This window comes from Acanthochromis polyacanthus, chromosome 6 (assembly GCF_021347895.1).
Source record: "Acanthochromis polyacanthus isolate Apoly-LR-REF ecotype Palm Island chromosome 6, KAUST_Apoly_ChrSc, whole genome shotgun sequence".
Taxonomy (NCBI): Eukaryota; Metazoa; Chordata; class Actinopteri; family Pomacentridae; genus Acanthochromis; species Acanthochromis polyacanthus.
The window spans coordinates 23,786,702-23,808,657 of NC_067118.1; the positions used below are offsets into that span (position 1 = coordinate 23,786,702).

General features: G+C 39.4%; 2 protein-coding genes across 2 annotated transcripts in view; one reads left to right on the forward strand and one right to left on the reverse strand.

The window, feature by feature from the left end:
- Positions 1-12,521, reverse strand: part of jph2 (junctophilin 2) — a 30,275-nt gene extending 17,754 nt beyond the window's left edge. Inside the window, exons 1-2 of the mRNA XM_022209686.2 lie at positions 10,968-12,521; positions 6,338-7,151 (exon numbers count right to left, since the gene is read on the reverse strand). Coding sequence (XP_022065378.1) covers positions 6,338-7,151; positions 10,968-11,346 — 1,193 coding nt within the window. The 5' untranslated portion in view covers positions 11,347-12,521. The remainder of the gene's footprint in view (positions 1-6,337; positions 7,152-10,967) is intronic.
- A 3,548-nt stretch (positions 12,522-16,069) lies between these two features.
- gdap1l1 (ganglioside induced differentiation associated protein 1-like 1) overlaps positions 16,070-21,956 on the forward strand; it is a 31,434-nt gene continuing 25,547 nt past the window's right edge. Inside the window, exon 1 of the mRNA XM_022209693.2 lies at positions 16,070-16,606. Coding sequence (XP_022065385.1) covers positions 16,427-16,606 — 180 coding nt within the window. The 5' untranslated portion in view covers positions 16,070-16,426. The remainder of the gene's footprint in view (positions 16,607-21,956) is intronic.

The following is a 21,956-nucleotide window of genomic DNA, read 5'->3' on the forward strand; positions in this document are numbered from 1 at the left end:
ATTTGAAACTAATATTTGGGTTAGGCTCCCGTAAAGTGCAACAAGATAAATTTGACTGGTTGAAAGATGATTATAGGAAAACTACAAAAAAGTAACAAAAATTTTGCAGCAAGAGGTAAAGAAAAGAATATATTACAAAAGAACTGACTACTGTAAAATTCAAAAACCGTTAAAACCCTGAAAATCCCAGGAAACTTTTCTAAATGATTTTTAGCAAAGCAATAATACAATGAAATAACGCAATTTTATGCTCTCATATCGTAAAAGAACAAATTACTTGACTTATTTTTATCACTACTTTTTCTCTGTGATTTTACTAGATATTACTTGACATTTAACAAAACAGGGAAAATCTGTAAAATAATAGTGAATGAAAAGTTTTATCATTTTCGACCCCTAATATACAGACTTTATTTCACATAATAATAAATATCTGTAAAATAACAATATATTTGCTGATTTAAATAAAGTAAAACAGTGTAATTTCATGGTCAAACATCTGGAATTATCTGTAATTAAACAAAACAGGAAATCTGCAAAATAATGCATTGTTACAAAAAAAAATAAAAACTCTGTCAAAAATTATTATTATTTGTTTTTACAGTGTAGGGTCCTCTAAAGCCATGCTTACTACACAAAGCAGGACATTTACAGTCTAGCATTAAAAAGTTTGAATACTAAAAGGGGCAACAGCTGAAAGGATAATCAATAAATGACAAAGATGCGTTGATTAAAAATGTAAGATATGTCACAAACAAACATGATATAAAAATGTTTCCCTCAAAACGTAAATGAGAATACACCAGGCAGGGTTCCATATTTTCTTCTTAAAATCTTGATCATAAAGCAGTTGTTAGATAAATATATATATATACACACATATATATATATATATATATATATATATATATATATATATATATATATATATATATATATTTAACTTTATTAGCACCATCTGTGGAATCTAGTTGGTGGAGAGAATCAGCCATGTTTAGCTGCTGGGTACATCTACACATGTGATTCCAGAGGTAATGTTACATCATTGTGTTCATCCACATGCTCCGCTGTGTCACTCAGTCAGAGTCTTAAGTGTAGGAGGGTGCCAGCTGGAAAGAAAGACTGTATAAATGTAGCCTCTGCATTAAAAAAATCCCACAATGGAGTAAAAATATCAATGCCCATAACATTTATCTCTCACCTTTGAGTGTCTTTAATAGGGAGTAGTGAATGGGCGACACAGAATCCTGTTCGGTGAAAGCTCTCAGCAGCTCTGAGTATAGGTCAGCCTGGCAGGTTTCCTATTCCTGTGGCTCTATTGGTCATTGTAACTTTACTGTAGAGATTCAGGGAAACGATAAGTCACAGAAAATAGCTCAACATAAGCACCGTGAGCCCCCTGTGGCTTCTTTCAAAACATCACTTTTTCTAGAATAATTTTCATTTCAGGTGCCATTTTACTAACTATATCATGGATCTGCATCAGGAACAACTTGCATATCCATCCACGCTGGCTGTTTGTTTACATGAGGGTAGTTTAATGACTTGCACGTGTTCATCCTGGAGACCTAGAAGCAAACAAGACACTCGGAACATAAATTTAGCATAAATCAGCTTTTTCATCTCTTTTGCATGAGAATTGAAAGAAATACATCAAGATTTTTGTTAAGCTTCTATGAACTTGCGCTGTTTCCAAGTAATATGCTGCTTTGTGCCTCTCCTCACTCCACAGAAAGTCAGAATCACTCACAGAGTCACCATTGCCACAACAGTAGGAAACGTAAACTTGAAAAAAAAATGGAATTACCATTTAACAGGAAATGCTTACTGCCATTTAGAAGGACTCCTACAGATGAGATGAGATTCTTTGTGTCCTTGATGTTGTATTAGACAGTTCAAACCATCATTTAAATGAAGCCACGCAAGAAATATTGTTAGTGAAAATGATAATAAAAAAAAACAACTCTCAAACTAGGGGTTCAAATGTACTTGGTTACACTCCACTACAGCCCTTAGCAGTTTGGAGTTTGCTATAGTTTGGTTTGTAAAGGTCACTGAGTTGTTTCTGAAGACAGTTCTACATAAATACTGAGTGTTTGCTTCCATCCTCAGTTCTGTGCAGACACTCTGTAGGTGAGTTTAAAGCAAAGACACAAAGAATAGCTCTTATATGCTGCGCTGCTTATCCGCGCAGAACAATATTTAGATTTCAATCTGCTGGGACGGGGGTCTGCAGTCCATCAGGGCAAGTCTAACTGCTGTAAACACTGAGCTTATTTCAGGTCCTGAAGACGGCAGTGGACAAAAACACCACGGCCTTGTACGGTCACAGACAAACTGAAGGTGGACGCGTACATGTACAAACATACTACATGCAAAAAATCCGGACTCCCTACAGTCTGACTGAGTTGATTTTATAGAGCACTGGGATCTTAGAGGTTTAAATACATTTGTCAGATGGACACTGGTAGCTGTTAATTGTGATATTAAGTATGTCACATTGATACATGAGCTCATATAACAGGTTTGATACTAAGGCAATGGTATCGTCCAGCACTTTAATAAATAGGCTTGGTACAGTTAGCGACTGGTTAGCTTAGCTTAGTCCAAAACAGCTAGCCTGCAGTCTGGAAAGTAACTCATGTGACCTATTCACGCCATCTTGATTGATCTAGATTTAGATATTTATGTTGCAAACATTATTTTGATAAGCAGCATAATTACACCTGTAATTGCATCAACTTAATATTATGTGTGATTTTGACTCTATTTTCTTGCATCTATTTGAAATCATGTTGAGATTAATGGTTTATAGTTCATTAAGTTAATAAGCACGACAGTGACCTCCTGGAGTACATAACACCACACATAGTCATTGTTATACTTTTTTTTGTACTGATGGAAGTAAAAAGATAAAATGTGCCAATTAGTGAAGTGCTGGTAGGAGGACTGATTATCTTTAGATTGATCTAGGCTCACTATTTTCCCCATTTCTGGTCTTTATCAACAGCTTCTGAAGTCATACCCTTATATGTAAGCCTTACACAAAAACACTTTTTTTTTAAACATAAATGAAAAACACAAAGGTGAAATTATTTCAATGAAATAAATTTGAAGTTGCATAACTTTCAGGAACATGTAGTCCAAATTGATTATTATGATCAATCTGGTCAAAATCCTTCGGACACTCAGGCAGTGAAGAGTTAAAATATGAAATGTCAGCAAGTAAATCTTCTAGAAGAGTCTTCTGAAAAAGTCTGATGTTGACTTTTCAGAACTTGCAATAGGAGAGACAAATTTCTATAATTTTTTTTTTTTTTTTTAAATAAAAAACAAAACATAACGCTGACCCTCTGTAGGGGAGTCTATCAGAGCTGACTTAGGGTGAAGGTAAGCTTCAGCTGGACAGGTCACCAGTCTATCACATTGCTACACATAGAGACAGTCAACAAGCACGCTCACATCCACACTTACGGACAATTTAGAATCATCAGTCAACCTCATTCCATTAGATTAGCAGATGATAGTCAAATTACATTACCATGCCCAAAATCCAGTGCTTTCAAATAGGCAGCTATCTATGGTGACATCAAACTTTGGAATAGCTGCTCCCTCCATATACGACAATCTAACAGCAAGGTCTCTTTCAAATACCATCTTAGAATGCAATACTTAACGGCTGAGCAATAATCCAGTCCAACAAGTATGATGTCTTATTTCTGCTTTGTTTCTTCCTGTTGATTGAATTATTGCTCTGGAGACTAATATCAACTTGTTTAAATGCAATAAAATGTAAGATTACAGAGCACTAATGTGCTGTTGTTAGTATTACCATAAACATGATGTACATTAAGATGTCTATTTTGATTGAAGTGATCAGGAAATAGGATCTTTTTGATCTAAGGTTGTTTTCTTTTTTCAGACCCCAGGAAGACTAGCTGGTGAAATTGGCATCAGCTAATGGGGATCCTTTTAAATAAATAAAATCAACCTCAGCATGTCTTTGGACTGTGCGAGGAAGCAGGACTTCACGCAGGGACAGGGGAAACATGCAAACTCCACACAGAAGCTTCAAACCTCGGACCTTTCAGCTGTGAGGCGGCAGAGCTAACTACTACCCCGCTACAGTGGGGTTTGTTTTATTTTATTTTTATCAGCCGAGGCCCAGTTCCAGAACGAAATGACTTAGGCCACATCTGAATGTACTGGGGATTAACAAGTGCAGACATCTCATAGAGACTGTTGTCCACCACAGAGTTTATACATGTCCACAGCTGCTTGACTCTAGATCCAACAGTCATAATGTGTAAACACATGACTTTATGTCTGTCTGTAGTAAAAGTAAAGCTATGCTATGTGGAACTAATGTTTCTGTAAAGAAGCATTCGCAAATGTTTTTGCGTTTGGTATATACAGAAACTAGACAGTAATTAACATGACTGACAGACGTGTTATATATAAAACACCATCAGCGACAGCTATGACACGCTAAAAATACTGTGCTATGGTTTCCCAGCACGGTGCTCAATTAACAGAATTTTCCAGAACAGAGTTACAAGAGCTCAAAATGATTAGGGGTCGGTCAAAGTTCGCAATTTGTAATGCGCATTACTTTTTCCTGTAATTTTTCAGTCCTAAGTCATATGTACAGAAGATGGACATAATCAATTTTCATGGACAGAAAACACATTTGCTCTCTGTTAAAAACTGCAACTAAATGAAGTATATATACACGCCAAGTGTCACAATCTAAAGAAAAAAATCTGTGTCTTAAACAAATTCTCATGTAGATACACACAGATATAATCTAGGTGAGAACTTTGTTCAGATTTGGTGGATTTTAAATGCAATGACCCTACAGAGAGTTGAAATGTCACAAACCTAGCAAAATATGGCATTGTTTTTGCAAAACTATTCTTGGCATTCTTAGAAAGTTAGAAGAACCCAAGTGCAGCTGTGTAGAGCCCCACAATGCAGCAGATCTGCAGATTTCTTTACACTACTTTACTGAGAACTGCATGATGGTGCACTCAGTAAGAGTTTAAACTCACAGCTAAATGATGACACATTTATTACTCAAATTACAAATGAAGGTGCAAAATATTAACCTGACGATGCAATGCGGGGTTTGCACACCTTTGGCTACTATCAGTTGTTCAAAGTTGTTGCTCTTCAGTGATTTACTTGCAGCTGAGACTTCCATCTGCTGCACGAAGCGTTGTTTGACCGTTTGTTTTTGCCAAAGTTATGTCTCTGGTGAACAATACGATAAGAGTGTGTTTTCCTTGTCAAAGACAGGAACACAGATTTTATTTTAGCTTTGTTGGGATGTCTTATGTGCTGATAGACTGTCCTCAAGACATTTGTGAAATAAAGGTTTGAAATCTGCTTATTTCTTTCACTAGGATTTCTCTGCTCCAAACACTGATGAAGACAGAATCAGCGATGTGGATTTCAAACTGTCACTGCTGCAACAAAGGGCAGTAGAATTGTAAAAGTTGAGTGCCTGAAAATGTTGCTCACAGTCCCAGTTTGGGCAGACAGAGTGAGCAACAGACACACTGAAGGAGAAAAGCTATGAGTGGGAGCCGGTAGATTCTTTTCTAACTGAGCAATCGCTACAAAAACTAAGTGGAAAACCAGGAGCAGAAGTAAGAATTTGGATTGTTCAGTGCATGATATGAAACCCTGTGTGATACAAAATATTCAGTTTAGCAGCTGAATATTTTATTTATAATATATAATAAAGTGCTAACATAATCTGTCTTTGGTTGTGTTTTTCAATACTGGGAACAGCAGTCTCATGCGCCTTCATGCACAGACCTCTGAGTAAACCTATTCCCAGTTCGTGCCTCTCATGCATTTAAGTCACAGAACTAAAAGTGTTGTGACCTCAAATGTCTTATAACAACACCTACTGCTATTCAGAGGGTATTTCTAGAGTCCTCAAAGACTCATTTAACCTCTGCATGAATGAATATCTCATTTCAGTTATATTTTTGCTCCCTTTAGCTGAAAATGGTAGAACACATGCTCTTGCTTATGTGTAATTTTGAGTAAAAGTATAAAAAAATGCAATGCAATATTAATTTATTTAGACAAAGGCAAAAGAGGACAAGAAAAAGAGCAACTACCTAAGAGACAAGTTATATGTATTGTATTTTTTTTATCCAGTTGATTAGAAAAGTCTTTGAGGATTCAGGAAAACACCGTCAGAACATCAGTAAGCGGTGTTAAACGACTTTCAGGATTAATACAGGTAAGATAGAAATGAGAGATCACATTAAAAGAAACAAAATGAAAGTCATAAGGAGAATCTCTGCGTTTGTCTCCTTACCTGGAAGCAGCAATCTCTGCCTTCTGCTTGGCGATGGCTGCGGCCCTCTGAGCGCCCTCCACCGCCCGCTCCACCTTCTGCTTGATCTTGGTTCCCTTCAGCTGGATCACCCTCTTCTTCATGGCCTTCACCAGCATGTTGTTCATGTACTTGCCCTCCTCCTTCCCTCCCTCGGCAAATGTGGTGCAGCCGTACCCATGTCTCTGGTTGTTGAGCCACTCGCCCTCGTACTTCAGCCCGCTGGACCTTTCGCTTATTCCATATCCTGAGCGCTTGTCATTCTTCCACTCGCCCATGTAGACCTCAGTGGTGGTGGCGTCAATGTCGGCCTCCACAGGGGGGAAATCCTCGGCTCCGGCCAGGCTCTCATCCATGCTGATGGTGGAGTTGGTGTCGCTGGCGTTGGAGCTGAGAGCTGATTCTGTCCTCAGGAAGCTGATCTTGCTCTTCTGGCTGGACAGAGATGTGCTCGAGTCAGACTTCTTCAGTTTACCCAGCAGGGAGCCCCGGCGGAACAGGCCCTTCTTCTTGGGTTTCACGGCCTCAGGGTCCACCTGGAGCGTGAGGGCAAAGCCTCCGCGAGACGGTCCCAGCTGGGTAGGGGTGGCGATAGGTGTCTCCTCACCTGAGGCATTGGTGGTGGTGATGATGGGGATGTCTTGCTGCAGAACAGTGCCGTTGCTGTGCTCACTGCGAAGGGAGGTCAAGGAGGTGCGAAGAGGGGAGCGGACAACTGCTGCCATCCCATAGGGGACACTCTGGCGGACACCGTAGCCATGACGCATCCCGCCAGTGAACTGTCCCTGGAAAGTACCTGGAGATATCAGAAAACAGTGAGTATGTCTCTTCTACCTTCACAGATCACAGATCATAGATCAAATCCCATCGTATAAGCTATTCTTAGCCAGCAGCATGGCCCTACTCATGACAGGTTCCAGCACTTTGCTCCTGACTGAAATATATCAACAACTATTGGGTGGAATGCAATGGAAATTGGATTACTGTGTATGCAGTACTTTTGTCTTGTAACTGGTAGAGGTAAAGTTACTATTTTAAATCAATTAGAAACGTTTTATATATTTTAAGTCCCTTAGAATTGGTATTAAGAGGATGAATACTACTAACTCAAGTCCTGATCAAAGTGAGGACACTACTCAAAGCTTCTCCTAAATGAAGTATTTCATTGACATTCAAGATTTCCGGATAGAATTTGTAGATTTTCGTGACTTGGGTTATTTCAACATTTTTCATCTTTGACCAACAATAGGTTCAGGGTTGAATTCATCAAATACTTAGATTTGTGACCAAATATTTGGGATCTTTGACTTGTACTTTTTGGGGACAAATGGATTTTTAAAGCAGTATGGTTGAGCTCCTAATGACTAAAACATTCAACAGTTATGTCCAGGCCTTGTCTTTTTTCTGCTATAAAAGATGTTTCTCTTTTATTCCAGCGCCTACAAACAACATTTCATGGATTTGTAATGTCTTTCTTTCAATGCCAATAACATTTTTATCTCAATTGTCTTTTGTGCTAATTAGCAAATTTTAGCATGCTAACATGATAAAAAGAGTGGCCAAAATGAACAATAAACATTTCATGAGCAAAATTATCATGTAAGAGTTGTCATGCTGGGCCTGTTAGCCTGCTGATGTTAGCATTTACATCAAACCACCGCTAACAGCAGACTGTCATGGCTGCTAGCATGGCTGTTAAGACTGTTGTTAAAAAGACCCGCACTTTAATTTCTCTCAGAATGTCACGGATATCTTTAGTGTGAGAAGTCTCATTCATTAATACTCCCACTGACAAGTCATCTCAGGGTCTGTTCTCATGCTAAAATTGACTTGTGTGGATTACGGTGACAGCAAGGTCCTCAGCCCGTGAGGCCAAGAGGGCACGAAGCTTGTGGACTATTATTACATCCTGACATCTGGTGCTATCACACCCTCCACCACAGCCCCCACCACAGCTTTCAGCAGACTGAGCTTAGAGCTGATGAGTCAGCTGTTAAGGAGGGAAACCGCATATATCACATGAGCACAATCAATTTGATTTGTCTAACTAATTTAGTTTCCTCTGCACAGTCGAAGAGGTGAGCTGCAGGGAAAACCACCATGAGCCTCCAGAGAGGATGTCAGGGTGAAAAACATCAATGGAAATGTTCTTAGTAACCTTGTTGAGGTAACATCTCACTTGGTGTTAAGGAATATGGAATACGAGCGACAAAATCTTGATGATCAGAGCAGTAAATGAGTTTTACTCAAGCACTGCTTTAAAGTTCAACTCTTCGGTACGTTACGAAAACAGAAGTAAAGATTGAAAGTAGTTAATAGTAACTTAAACTTAACCAGTCAAATGCTACATGAACAGTGATCCGTCAGTAATATTAGAAAAATGAAACACAAGATACAACACTGACAGGAATCATTGTTTTGCATACTTTTCACACTTTAACTGTTTCTTTTTCTTGTATGAAAGACTTTTGTGAGTAATTTCTAAAGAGGGACACTTTTTGTACTTGTAGAAATAAAAGCCCTGAAATTTTCTCCCCCTCTGTGGATGATAGTGTAGTTGAATAAAATGGAATCATTCCTGTGGGGGTTGATTTCCAACAAGCTCTGAGCACCTCTTGACTGACAGCAGCAGGGTGCTGTTTTTTACTAGTTACATAGACATCATAAAAGACCCGACCAGCATCAGGCTGTTCTGCTTTTTGTCCCCTGCAATGTTTCTGGTGCCACACTTGGTTGCTAGATGTTTGGTGTTGTAACAGGAGCCACAGTGTTGTGTGGTCCAGCAATGGAAAGCAATCAAGTAAAGCATTTCAGGGAAAGTTTGAGATCCATTTAGTGCCAGTTTACTTGACTCCACAACACCTGTTTGATAGCTATACTTACAAGTCATGAAATATGTTAAATAAATCCACCAACCTTTTTTCATTTAGCAGATAAAACTTTCAAAAGCAGATAAATAATATGAATTAGCTCAACCTCAAACTGCAAAATCATTTTTGCATTAAAACTACTTGATCTGTGAAGCAGATTTTGCTGGCATTTCTCCAGAGTAAAACTTTGGATGCAGAACCAACACAAACTTTGAGATGCTACACACTGTGAGTAAAAGATCTGAGTACTTCTTCCACAGTGACAGGATCACTGTGCTCAGGTCTACTGGTGAAGTATTTCACATAAGTAGAAATGGGGGACACATTTACTTCCACTATACTTAACCTGACAGCAGGATTTCTTACCATTTTTAGAATATATGATGTGTGTGATGGATTAAATCACCCAACAATGTACCAAATAGTTCAGATCAGCTCCAACTCAACCAACTAAAGCAGTATTACATTAATGTAGGACTAATAAAAGCAACCACAAGTACATTTCACTGATTGCTGTTCATTAATTGGCTTTTTAATGCAGAACTTTTTCTTGCAGTTGAGTGTTTCAATATTTAGGTAATATTAGTTTTGCTTAACTAAAGGAACTAACACTCCCTCTACTTCTTCGACTGTAGTTTTAATGTGCAAACACATTACTTCTCTGCAGAGGTAACTAAGTACATTTACTCAAGTATTTCACTTTTCTACAGTTTTAAGGTAATTCCATTTTCTGATTCTTCATATTTCTGTTTTTTCCAACAGATCACAGTGAAAATATTGTACTTTTCAAGCCATGATGGGCGACTCTTCTGTTATTTAGATTATTAATAGAAAAAATATAGGAAAATGACCTTGAGTTATGATAAATTAAGAGGATTGATTGACCGCCAAATCGGTGCAGATTCTTTTCTTGCATGACACATTTCTCTACTTGAGTATTAGTAGTTTTACTTAACTAAAGGATCTACCACTCCCTCGACCTCTGCAGCTGTAGTTTCAATGTGCATTCACATATATTTTCCTCAGTGGAACCCAAGTATATTTACTCAAGTATTTCACTTTGTACAGCTTTAAAATATTTTACATTTATCAATTTTATACGTTTCAGACGCAATCATTATACTTTTCACACAACTATTTATTTGATCACTTATTTTAATTACTTTTAAAATTATAAAAATGGAAAGAAATGTTAACTAAAGTTTTATTGATCCCCACAGATAGTAATTAGGTACAAAATATGATAATCCAATAAAATATTATACCTATTTATAATTCAAACTTTCTAACAGCATATTGGTGTAATCTAAAAAGATTGACACAAACTCCTGAGGTTGTTGAGCACAAACATAATTTTTTGTGACAATACTAAATAAGATTGTGTTCAGCCAACAAAGTAGATTGGGTTAGAGGAATTAACTTTTCCTCTAGAGTTAAAAGTATTTTTAAAATCATGTATTTAATGACTGGTAGCACAAACACAAGTCGTTAAGTTGATTGCATATTTAAATGAAGTTGTTCCACTCAATTTGAAAGGATTTTAGTGTTTTGTCCAAAAAAGTTTTAAGTGGGAAACATTTTTGAACATGAACTGGCTCCAATTAGATTTTCCTCTGTAGTTTTAGACTTTTCATCTTTTCCTTCATGTATTAGAAACTAATTCATTCAACAGAATTGTTGGTAACAAACTTTTTTATTAGTTCTTTTTGAATTGCAGCCGTGTAAATTCATGTGACTCTCACCTCCATCTGCGTAAGTTTCTGTTCCATATCCATCCTGAAGTCCATTATTCCACGTTCCTTCATACTTTGCACCGCTGCCAACACTGATCCGGATCCCATATCTCCCTTTGAAGCCATGAGTCCATTCCCCTTTGTAAATCCAGTGTCCTTTGGTTTCTACTCCCAGACCGTGACGCTTCCCCTGCGACCAGTAGCCCTCGTAGGTGTTCCCGCTGGGCCAGGTGTAGACTCCCACCACCTCGAAGCCGTAGTTCCAGGAGCCGGAGAACTCTCCCTGGCCCTTGGGTCCGGTGCAGATGCCATGGCCGTGCGCTTTGCCCCCCTCCCAGCCTCCGCAGTACGCGCCGCCGTCGTCGAACTCAAAGCGCCCTCCGCTCATGCCTCTCCAAATACGCACCGATCAGAAAGTAACTGAGTGTTTGTCGAAAGATAAAAGCTCCGTCAGTCTCCCTTCACCTTCCCCTGACATCAAAACTGACTGCAGATATCCTCGGTGCTCAACTTGTGTGGGTTTCTTCTCTTGCAGTTGGTTCGGGGATTTCTGAGCGTGTCCATGAAGCTCCAGTGCGCACTGACTTTACTGAGTTTTTTTCTTCAGATTACTCCACACCGTCGTCTTAGATTTGTCTGCTCTTTACTTTCTCCCCACAGATTAACTAATGCTGAGTTACAAATTCGGAGCCAATTACCTATTGAGTTATTGAATCAAATTGTCTCTGTCTTGACAAGCCAGGGATCTTACATGGCTTTACCAGGTGGCCACAGAGAAAAGCCCCTCTCCCCCTGTCCCTGCCACCCAGCTATCTCCTGACAGTCGCTGCTGTTGGAAATATTTTAGCAGACCTAACAAGGCGACCGATGCACACACACACACCCTTCCAAAAATACAACCCAATCCTTACTCTGCTGCCTGCAAGGAGCCATGCCAGAGTCTTGCCACTTCGGGACTGAAGTACATGCCATTCAGGACTCTGCGCTCTGGGGGTTTCAGGACGCACACATGCACAGCACGCAGCTAATGCAGTTTGAGCACAATTATGCTGTAATAGGCCGTTAAGCTTGAGGGAAGAGATATCAGAGAGCAGATAAATCACAGTAATATCCCATTCATGCTCCTGTAGGGCCTGTGGTTGGAGTCAAATGGAATCAGGATAACATTTAGAAATTTACAACCGTGGTTGAGGCTACAATAGCTTTAATTAACAGTACATGTGGCCTGTATGCACACTTCTCCCATTATAGTGTTATAGTGTAAGTATTGCAGTTTATTTTTGGATATATGTACAGTTCTGCTTCAAAAATTAATTAGAAATCTTCAGAATATGTTGTAATTTTCATAAATGATAGCTCAAGTTATGGTTTGCTGGATCACTACAGGAGTCTAGTTAGGGGGGAAATACAATTTAATGCTAATATAGCCCCTTATCACTTTAAAACAACATTGCAACTAGTTAAATGCATAAACTGTGGGAGTGTTACACCACTCACTTCAGCCCTCTGCTGGACATTTATAGTAACTACAACATACAGATTATTTTTTTTACCTTATATTCCACCACTTCTTGGTGTACAAGCGGTGAAAAAAGTACACATTAGAAGTAAAATTAATGCATTAAAAGTCTGTCAAAGGTTAAACATGTCCCTATAAAGTATTAAAATTACTCTGTTTGCAGAAGAATGTCCCCCTGTGTCAGATATATTGTCTTACATCTTGTGAAATTGTTGATGAATCAATGCCAAGATGTAGCTGTTTTAAATCAGTTTTTAATTACTATTCCAGTGATTCCACGCAAATCTGAAAACCATTAGACGATTACTCTGCTGAATTAGTCTGAAGTGTGTTCAGGTCTTGAGGTTTACTGCTGCTACTGTGTCACCAGAGGGAGCTGTGTGAAATGGGATCAATGTCTTCACAGTATGTCACTTGAGGTTGCATCAGTGGAGCTTTACTTATTACTGATCTAAGAGTCTGGAGTTGAACAGAGTTGAACTGACCACTCCTCTGTCGCTGCTCCTTGTTTCTGCTGCCGGCTAAAGCATTTCACTGACAGACAACCAAAATGAAATGCACAATTATAAAAATCATGGATCTCTCTGGTTTGAACATTGTTGGAAACAGGGCCGGCCGCTGGCATTAACACTCTATGCCGTTGTTTATAGCCACATCCACTAGAGGGGGGCACACCACAATAAGTGTGTGATTCACATTTTGTCCCTGTCTTTATTCCAATAAAATATAAATCTGTTAATGCTGTTAATCATGTACATGTGTGTTTTAACCCAATTACAAGCTGTGCACGTGATTTGGTAGTTGCCCTGTGCATGTTTTGGGGACACAAAAAAAAAATCTTGCTTAGGGCCACCAAAGTCCTAGGGCCGGCCCTGGTTGGAAACATTATGGATGATGTGCCTACACAAATATAAACTGGATATAGAAACATTAGTTGTCTAGATTCATATCCATCACTCAGTGTCACCAGGAATGCATCTGATGGTTCAGAATGTATTCTGGAACAGGACAACGAGACCATACAGTTACATCTTTAGCCATTAGAAGGTCAACAGATGTTCTGACCCCCGACAGAGACCAGATCTGAACATCATACAGTCAGTCTGGAATTACCCAAAGAGACAGAAAACTGTGAGATGGTCTCCTAGATGCTGGAACATCTGACAAAAGTGCACAGGAGATCTGGGAGGAGAATTGCTTAACGGTCACACTGCATGGACTTGATGTAGTTTTTCCCACTTGCTACACTGTGTAGAAGCTATTTGATAAATAAATCCTTTTCTAGCATTGCTTTGAAAGCATCCTAGCTTTCTATTTAGCACTTATTACTTTGCTCTGTACTTGTGTAGCTTTAAAGGGCTATCAAGGATCAGCTGATTGTAGTATAAGTGATCTGAATGGGCTGTCTAAAAACAGAAGTGTACTTTTTAATCAGTCTATCAAACCTAATTTGTATAATCCTCCAGTTCAAAGTGTCGTGAAAATGACTGATAAGCTGATAATAAGACAGAGGGAGTCAAATAAAGATACATTACAAAGGAAGAGAGCAAAGTCATACTGATATACTTAGTTCTAAAGAAGCTTGCAGTGGATACATTTAGTAATCTATAAGAGGTGTTATCTTTGCTCTAAAATGTGTTGCATGTCGGTGTCCTACTAAACCTGAAAAGCCTCAATGAGTGAAAAATACAGCAGCACGCCTTGTTGGCTCTGAGGGTCTCTAACTTTCATTACATAAGCAATTCTCTTTACACCTTGAGCTTGTTAAGGGTTGTAGCAGTTCACTAAAATACAGCTGATCTGAGTGAATGTACTGAAGAGGGCTGAGTCTTTCCATGAAATATCAGTCAGTGCCTCCAGTCTGATCCCCACAGAATCAGCTAATTCTTTTATGTTCACCATCTTTAGCATATTTAAAGAAGTCATGCAAAATTCTACCTACATAGCATCAATATTTTACTAGTTACAGGCCCTTGAAGTAGACAGTCGTGAATGTGTTTTTCAGTTCCAGTGATTTTTAAAATTTCTTATATTTTTGATTCTCGTAACTTCATAAGCAAATCAGAGCTACACACATGAAAACTTCAGTCTTTAAAACCACACTGAAGTTCTGTTAAAAACTGAAGCCAAATTAATTTTAAAACCACTGTTTAACACTGAAGGAATCATGACTGGAAGATGAGCCTGGTATCCAAATATAAGCAAAAATGAGACCTTTCATTCACTAGAACTGGTTTTGGTCAACCACCCATCCTTGTACACTTTTAAAAGTTTTTTTTAATTATTATTATCAGAAAACAGAAACCCATCCAGGGTACCAGTGTTTGTTTCTGTTATTCTTCATCACAGACATTAAATGGCTGCAGATTTGCGTTTGAGATTATATTTTAAAATATACTTTTCTTGCATCCCTGCTGCCAGATTGTCAGTCCGTTTTTTACAGAACATTTTTACAGTCTGAGCTGGAGGTGGGACATTGTAGTTTTCATAATATCTTTTAATTTATCTTGTCCAGTTTGTGTTAAGTTTCATAAATACAGTATAATAATAGAATATTTTAAATATTGAGGTGCACTGCAAAAAATACCAAACTAATAAAATAAGCTGGCAGATTTTTTTTTTAAATTTTTGTTAATAGTGAAGTACTACAAAGGGCAGTCCGACAACTAAAAAATCAACAAATTCCACTCAAATTTAACTGACAGATATATATATACATACATACACACACACACACACACACACACACATATATATATATATATCTGAAAATAATACTATAAAATCATTTATCATTTTTAATATATATGAGCTTTCTATAAATAGCAGGAAAAATCTGTAAAATAGCATCATTTTTGCTAATTTAAATATTGTAAAAATAATATAATGTTTCAATCAAATGTAAAAGAATAAATTGCTATTTTAAAAAATGCACATTTCTGTTTTTTGTTTTTGATTTTGTTTTCTTTCGCTTTTGCTTTTTACAGCTAATGCACAAAATCGGGGGAGATCTGTAAAATAACAGCAAATTCTTTTTTTAAAAAATCAGAAAGAAAGAAAGAAATAAAGAAAGAAAGTTAAAATGGTACAATTGTTAAAAAAATGTGTACTTTTACAGTCAAATGTTCAGTAAAAGAATGAATTACTATTCTATTACTGTCTGTAAAAATACAGATTGTTTATGTGGACATTACAACTTAGTTTTTTTGTCAACATGTAAAACAATATAATTTTCTGGGATTTTAGTAATTATTGTCTGTTATTTCACAAAACAGAAAAATATGTGAAAAAACAGTAAATTGTTAGGAAAAACATACATTAAAAACATTTTAAAAATTTGTTTTATTTTCCCTGGTTGTGAAAAGTGCATTGCAAAAAAAAAAAAATGACGTGAATATCTGGACAAAAATTACAAGAAAAAGAATAATATTTGAGCTGATTTAATTGCAATAAAAATGTACGGTCACACAGTGTAGGAGAAGAACTTCCTAGGTGTAAAAGTCCACCTCTTGTGAACGCATCCTGCGCTCTGCTACTGAGCCTCATCGTCCTTACTGGAGCCGCTTGACCTTCCAGTGGATCTCTCCCTTCCCTCCGCGGGCTTCCACCGCGCATGTTTGTGCGTGGCTTCATCATGTGATGCTCTCACGGTCACACATCGATGTAAGTGTCGGTGCAGCAGCATGCTGGAGTAAGCAGCTGTTTGCAGAGCCATCAGGAGGAGAGATACTGTCCTGGATGAAGCTCGTTTCAGCACCGGAGCTGCTTCCGAACTGATGCTGTGAAGCGGTGATGCTGCGCCCGAGCTGCTGCTGCTGATCCCCCTCCTCCCCTCCTCTCTCTCTCGCTCGCTCTCTCTCTCTCTCTCTCTCTCTCTCTCTCTCTCTCTCTCTCTCTCCTCTTCTCTCCCTCCTCGCTCCTCTCCTCCACACGCACAAAACGCTCTGTCATGGCGTCTTCCAACCATGTTACCCCCACCAACTGTAGCTGGTGGCCCATCTCAGCCATGGATGAAGACGGTAAAATCACAGACGGGGAGGAGTGCGAGGAACCGACGGCAGAGCCCAAACCCTTCAATAAAGACAGGCTCGTTTTGTACCACTGGACGCAGTCTTTCGCCTCCCAGAAGGTAAAAACACAGGAGAGAGGAGGGGGAAAAGAGAAAGAGCAGAGCCTGAAAATGGAGGTGGCTCTCTTTGCATGACATGATGCTACAGCGTGGAGCTCCCTGCGTTTGTTTGTTATGACCGAAGCATGTGTGCGTGTGCTTGTGTGTGTGTGTGTTTGTGGTCATCTTCCTCCGGAGTGTGTGAATATGATCCTGCAGCTGGGCAGATCTCCCATTTTAGAAAAGCGCTGCAGCATGGGGGCTCGTTTCCTCGACATATAGCAGAGTTGGTGGTCAATATTCTGTCATCAGCCACCGCAGAGATCAGCCTTCACATCTCACCTGCTGCCATCCTTCACTTAGCACCCCAGATGTAGTTTTGTGTCCTCATTGCAGCTGGATGTGGCTCCAACCTATGTGCTCTGACACATGACATCTTAAATAATTGATCAAAATGATGTGCAAAACAAACCAAAGGCCATCTCTCCCCCCCCCACCTTCTGCAGCTGAATCTCACCACGGGTTGGCATTCTGATGCTGAATCCGTCTGATTTTTAGCAAATAGAATAACCTGGATGCTCCTGATGAATGAGCATGCGGGATTAAAACGTTGCATTTGTCCATTTCATCTATTTAAAATCCTGCAAACGTACAGGAAGCTGTAAAATTAAAGGGGCATTTCATCAAAAACAGCTGCAGCTTCTTGTTTTATTTTATTTTATTTTTTTTGGAGGGTCTTTTATTTGGTCTCAGGAAAATACCCCTGCTGATGTCACAGTGATGTCATTGGGGTTATCTGATTCTGCAATAGCCATCTATTGGCAGCTGCACTTTAAGGAATAGCGTTTAGGTTCAAAAATAAGCTAACACAGCAGCTCGCGTCTCTGTTTTTGAGTTAAGACAACTTCTAATGGAATTATGTTCAACCAACAAGCTGCACTGAGTTCAGGGAATTAGCTTTTCCTTTACATTCAAATGTATTTTTAAGTTTTAAGTGTCAGAAATTGTCCAGGCATGTTATGATTGTGGAAGTAATAAGGTCAAGATGGAGAAAAATGATCAAGCAATTTAGCATTTCATGAACTAGAGGTGGAAATATGTGCCTTAAATTACACATTCAAAGGGGAACTTCAGTTTTTTTCAACCTGGGGTCTGTTTCCATATGTAATTTCATACATGTGAGTGATGGAGAAATGAATTTTCTACATAGCTCCAGTATTTAGCCAGGCAGGCAGCTTCGCAGCTCAGCTAGCGAAAAGTATGGGACAACTGCCCCCCCCCGCGTCAAAGTCCGCTCTAACGTGCTTTTTTCCCCACACTGACCGGCTCGGATAGTCTCAACGAGTGTCCCACAACATACTGGAGATGAGAAGTGAACGAAAACCTCCACATTACTTGGCGATCGCTATTTGTTGTGGTCTGTATCCAAATCTCGGGACGCTAGAAAGCAAATCTCGTTCCGAAATCGCGCGATAACTCGCGCCAAAACACCGGTGGGGAAAACAGCTGTTTGCCTCAGGTGAAGAGAGACGGGTGGAGCGATTTTGTGTCGGATTACAGAATAGTTAGTTTTTTCTAAACCTGGTAAAACTAATTGGTCGTCAGTGCGCATTTCTGAGTTGTGGCAACAGAATGGTGCGCTACACTTCGCGCAGCTTTCACAGACTACCGTACTCGGAGAAGGAAACGCTAAAGTTGTGGCTAAATGTTTTACAAATGGACCCTGAAACTCCAGTTGATGCACTTCGACGTAAAAACTTCGGTAATTCATTTCTCCATCACTCACATGTATGAAATGACATATGAAAACAGACCCCAGGTTGAAAAAAAAAATGAAGTTCCCCTTTAAGGTTGAATTTGCAACTTAAAAGGTTTGCCTAAGTCAGGGAATTCAAACTTTTATGTTGCAGCCACACGTTTAATTGAGTGGTGGGTATAGGTTCCTTGCATTGCTTTCCTTCATTTTCAAAAACAGTCAAAGAAATTGCCACCAGATCTCCTATTAATTCTCTTAACAGTTCTCCTTCTTGACTTTTGCATTTTACGTTGATCCCCACAATAGCAGCCCACATAGTCAGTCGGTTACAGATACAACGTCTTTACTTTTAATGCGTTCAACATCTAAATGTCTACTTATCCGTTAGTGCACTTTTGCTGCCCTTTTCCCCTCTCTGTGTTCTCCAGCCAACTACTACTTAACTCTGCATTCTGTGTTGTTCATAGAGAAGCAACCAAGTGAACCTGGAGGCAGCCATGTTTTTTTTCTCCCACTTTGTCCATCAAATGCACAGAGGTTGACAATGATATACCAAAGTCCGATTTCACACTTCTGAGGTGCATCTAATTCAGCCTGATCTTGAGCCTGGAGGCCCTTTAAAAAGATGCCAACGCTCTTATGGCCCTTCTAGATAACATAGTTTGTGCTGTGCTGCTGTTTGGAGAGAGTCTTAGGGCACAGAGCGAAATATGAATTTTCAAAACTTCAACATCAACTCATCCTTTTAAGCCTCACCTGTGAATATGTCACATTTCTATTGGCTGTGAAGACATACATCATAGTGTTGCAACAGACGCATGCCATTAAACTGACAGTGAAAGGATCATTTTGTTGCACAAGTTGCACATCTGTTACTTGGATAAGCTTGGAAATCTCTTTGACTCACCTCTCATCTCACCCTCTGCTGTTCTGAGTTTGTCCTCCGTGACTCCCCCAAATTTATATAAATGCTACGCTAAATTGCTAAACTGCTGCTTTAAAAATGCGCAATGCATTTCAGTTATGAAATCACAATTGGGATTTCATCTTCTTTTTTTTTTTGCTCAGTGGCCTCCATCTGTGTCTAATGTGTGCACATGGATTACATGCTTATGACTGGAGTATTTATCTGTTTTATGAGAGTTTTAGAATCGAGAAGATCCAAATAAAACGGCTTTGCCACTGTTATGATCATCAATCAATCGGCAACATTTTCTGGTGCCGGCAGAAGTTTGGGGTCACTGAGAAATATCCTTATTTTTGAAAGGAAAGCAATTTTTTCAATGAAGATACCATTAAATTAATTGGAAATACAGTCTAGACATTGCTAACATGGTAAATGACTATTCTATCTGGAAACGTCTGATTTTTAATGGAATATCTCCATAGGGGTACAGAGGAACATTTCCAGCAACCATCACTCCTGTGTTCTAATGCTACATTATGTTAGCTAATGGTGTTGAAAGGCTCATTGATGATTAGAAAACACTTGTGCAATTGTGTTAGCACATGAATAAAAGTGTGAGGTTTCACGGAAAACACAGAATTGCCTGGGTGACCCCAAACTATTGAATGGTAGTGTATGTGATAATAAACTTGGGCTGAACAGTAGCTTGGTGGTTAGCACCATCACCCTGCAGCTAAAAGATCCCCGGTTTGTGTCATGGCCTGTGACCTTGCACTCTGCAATCGAGTTTGCATGTTCTCCATGTGTGGGTTTTCTCTGGGTACCCCAACTTCCTCCCACAGACCAAAAACATGCTGAGGTTAAATGATAATTCTAAATTGTCCATAGGTGTGAATGTGAGCATGCTGTTTTTCTCTCTGTGTGTAGCTCTGTGACAGACTGGTGACCTTTCCAGGGTGTCCCCTGCCTTCACCCTAAGTCACCTGGGATTGGCTCCAGCCCACCCTGACCCTAATAAGGATTAAGCAGAACATAGAAAATGGATGGATGATAATAAAGTTGCATTTTTGATATATAACCTGTTGAAAATCTACAATTAACTGAAAAATACATGGCACATCGACTGTAAAGAAAATAATAGCGAAATCTGTAGTGAGCTTCACTTTGCTCGAGGTTTGATGTTTAATTTTGCATCAAACTGTGGTTAAATGTTCTTGTCATCAGGAGCGGCTCATATAGCTGGGATGTACTCACACTGCTGCAGCACAGTGTTCACACAGTGATACCTGGTGTTACAGTATTATTCATGTAGCCCATCAACCTTGAGCTGCTGCTCCGTCTCAGGTTGGTACGTCAGTTATGAGGCTGCATTGCTGGCTCACAGCCACTCAAGTCTGAGCCGCTGATTGTGCCGGTTGTCACTCAGCAGAGGGTAAACACCGGGCTCACTGTCGTGATTATCACTTCAATCCTGGAGCTGGAAGAGCTGGAGTGACTCTATGATCACGTGTGACTGCTGTCAATAAGCTCACCTCTGGGCACGACTCTTTGAGCAACACACAGGATGTTTTCAGCTCAATGGCTGCTCTGAATTTGCAGAACAATGCTGTTTGTGTTTATTTGTACTATGTTACATCACGTTTGTTGTTCTGTGAGCTGACGCATGCTGAAATGGCATTTTGGGAGGGCTTTTATGGGATAAAGAGGTCAGGCACCAGGTTGTTCACTCCACCAGAGCTGTACCAAATATTTTGTGCCTTAATATAACTCGGATGTTTGCAGCACGATTGGTCCAAATCTCTCTGCAGCACCTTGAAAGATGTGATATATTTAGTCAGTCTTTCGTGACTTGCAAAACATTATTTTCCGCTCTCCAAAAAGACTCCCACTGTAAATACTTTGGCAATGACACACAAGGAGTCACTTTACCAACAGATCAACAGTTTCTCTGTGGAGACACTGTCATCATCAGATGTTCAGGGGATTATTTACAAGTCTGAATACACCTCAGCAACTTCCTGAGGAAAGAGGGAAGCTGTGCTGTTGAATTTCTCCTGCGTGACACTTTTAACCTCTCCACTCTGTTTTATAACGCTTCACGACTAACTGCTACTGTAACTACGGTCCCAAAGTGGACCGTTCAGTACATTCATCCAGCTCACACCTGCGACGCATCATGAGCACAATAGATATGATAACGGTAGAGATAGATTTAGCTCGATACTTCGGAGTAACGGCACATTCAGGGACCGGCTTCACAGATCAATACAGATCTGGCAAGCTCGGTGCTGCAGGTCAGAGCTTCACACCCTCAGTAGAGACTGGAGACTCTGCTGTTGTCTGTCTGTGAGGAGGCGACGCAGTCAAATATTAACATTTATTTAATCACTTTCAACTGTTAATTTCCATCCATCCATCCATCCATCCATCCATCCATCCATCCATCCATCCATCCATTCTCTATACACCGCTTTATCCTCACTAGGGTCGCGGGGAACTGTTAATTTAACTGGGTATAATATTAAAGTGCTTGTACTTTACCTAAATATTTCTGTTGAATACTACTTAATACTTATACTCCACTACATTTCAGAGGAAAGTATTACACTTTCTACTCCACTATATTTGTTTGACAGCTCAAGTTACCTTTAAGAAGACGATTTCACACATAATGGGCAATATAGCAAACTAATATACAACACACTGTA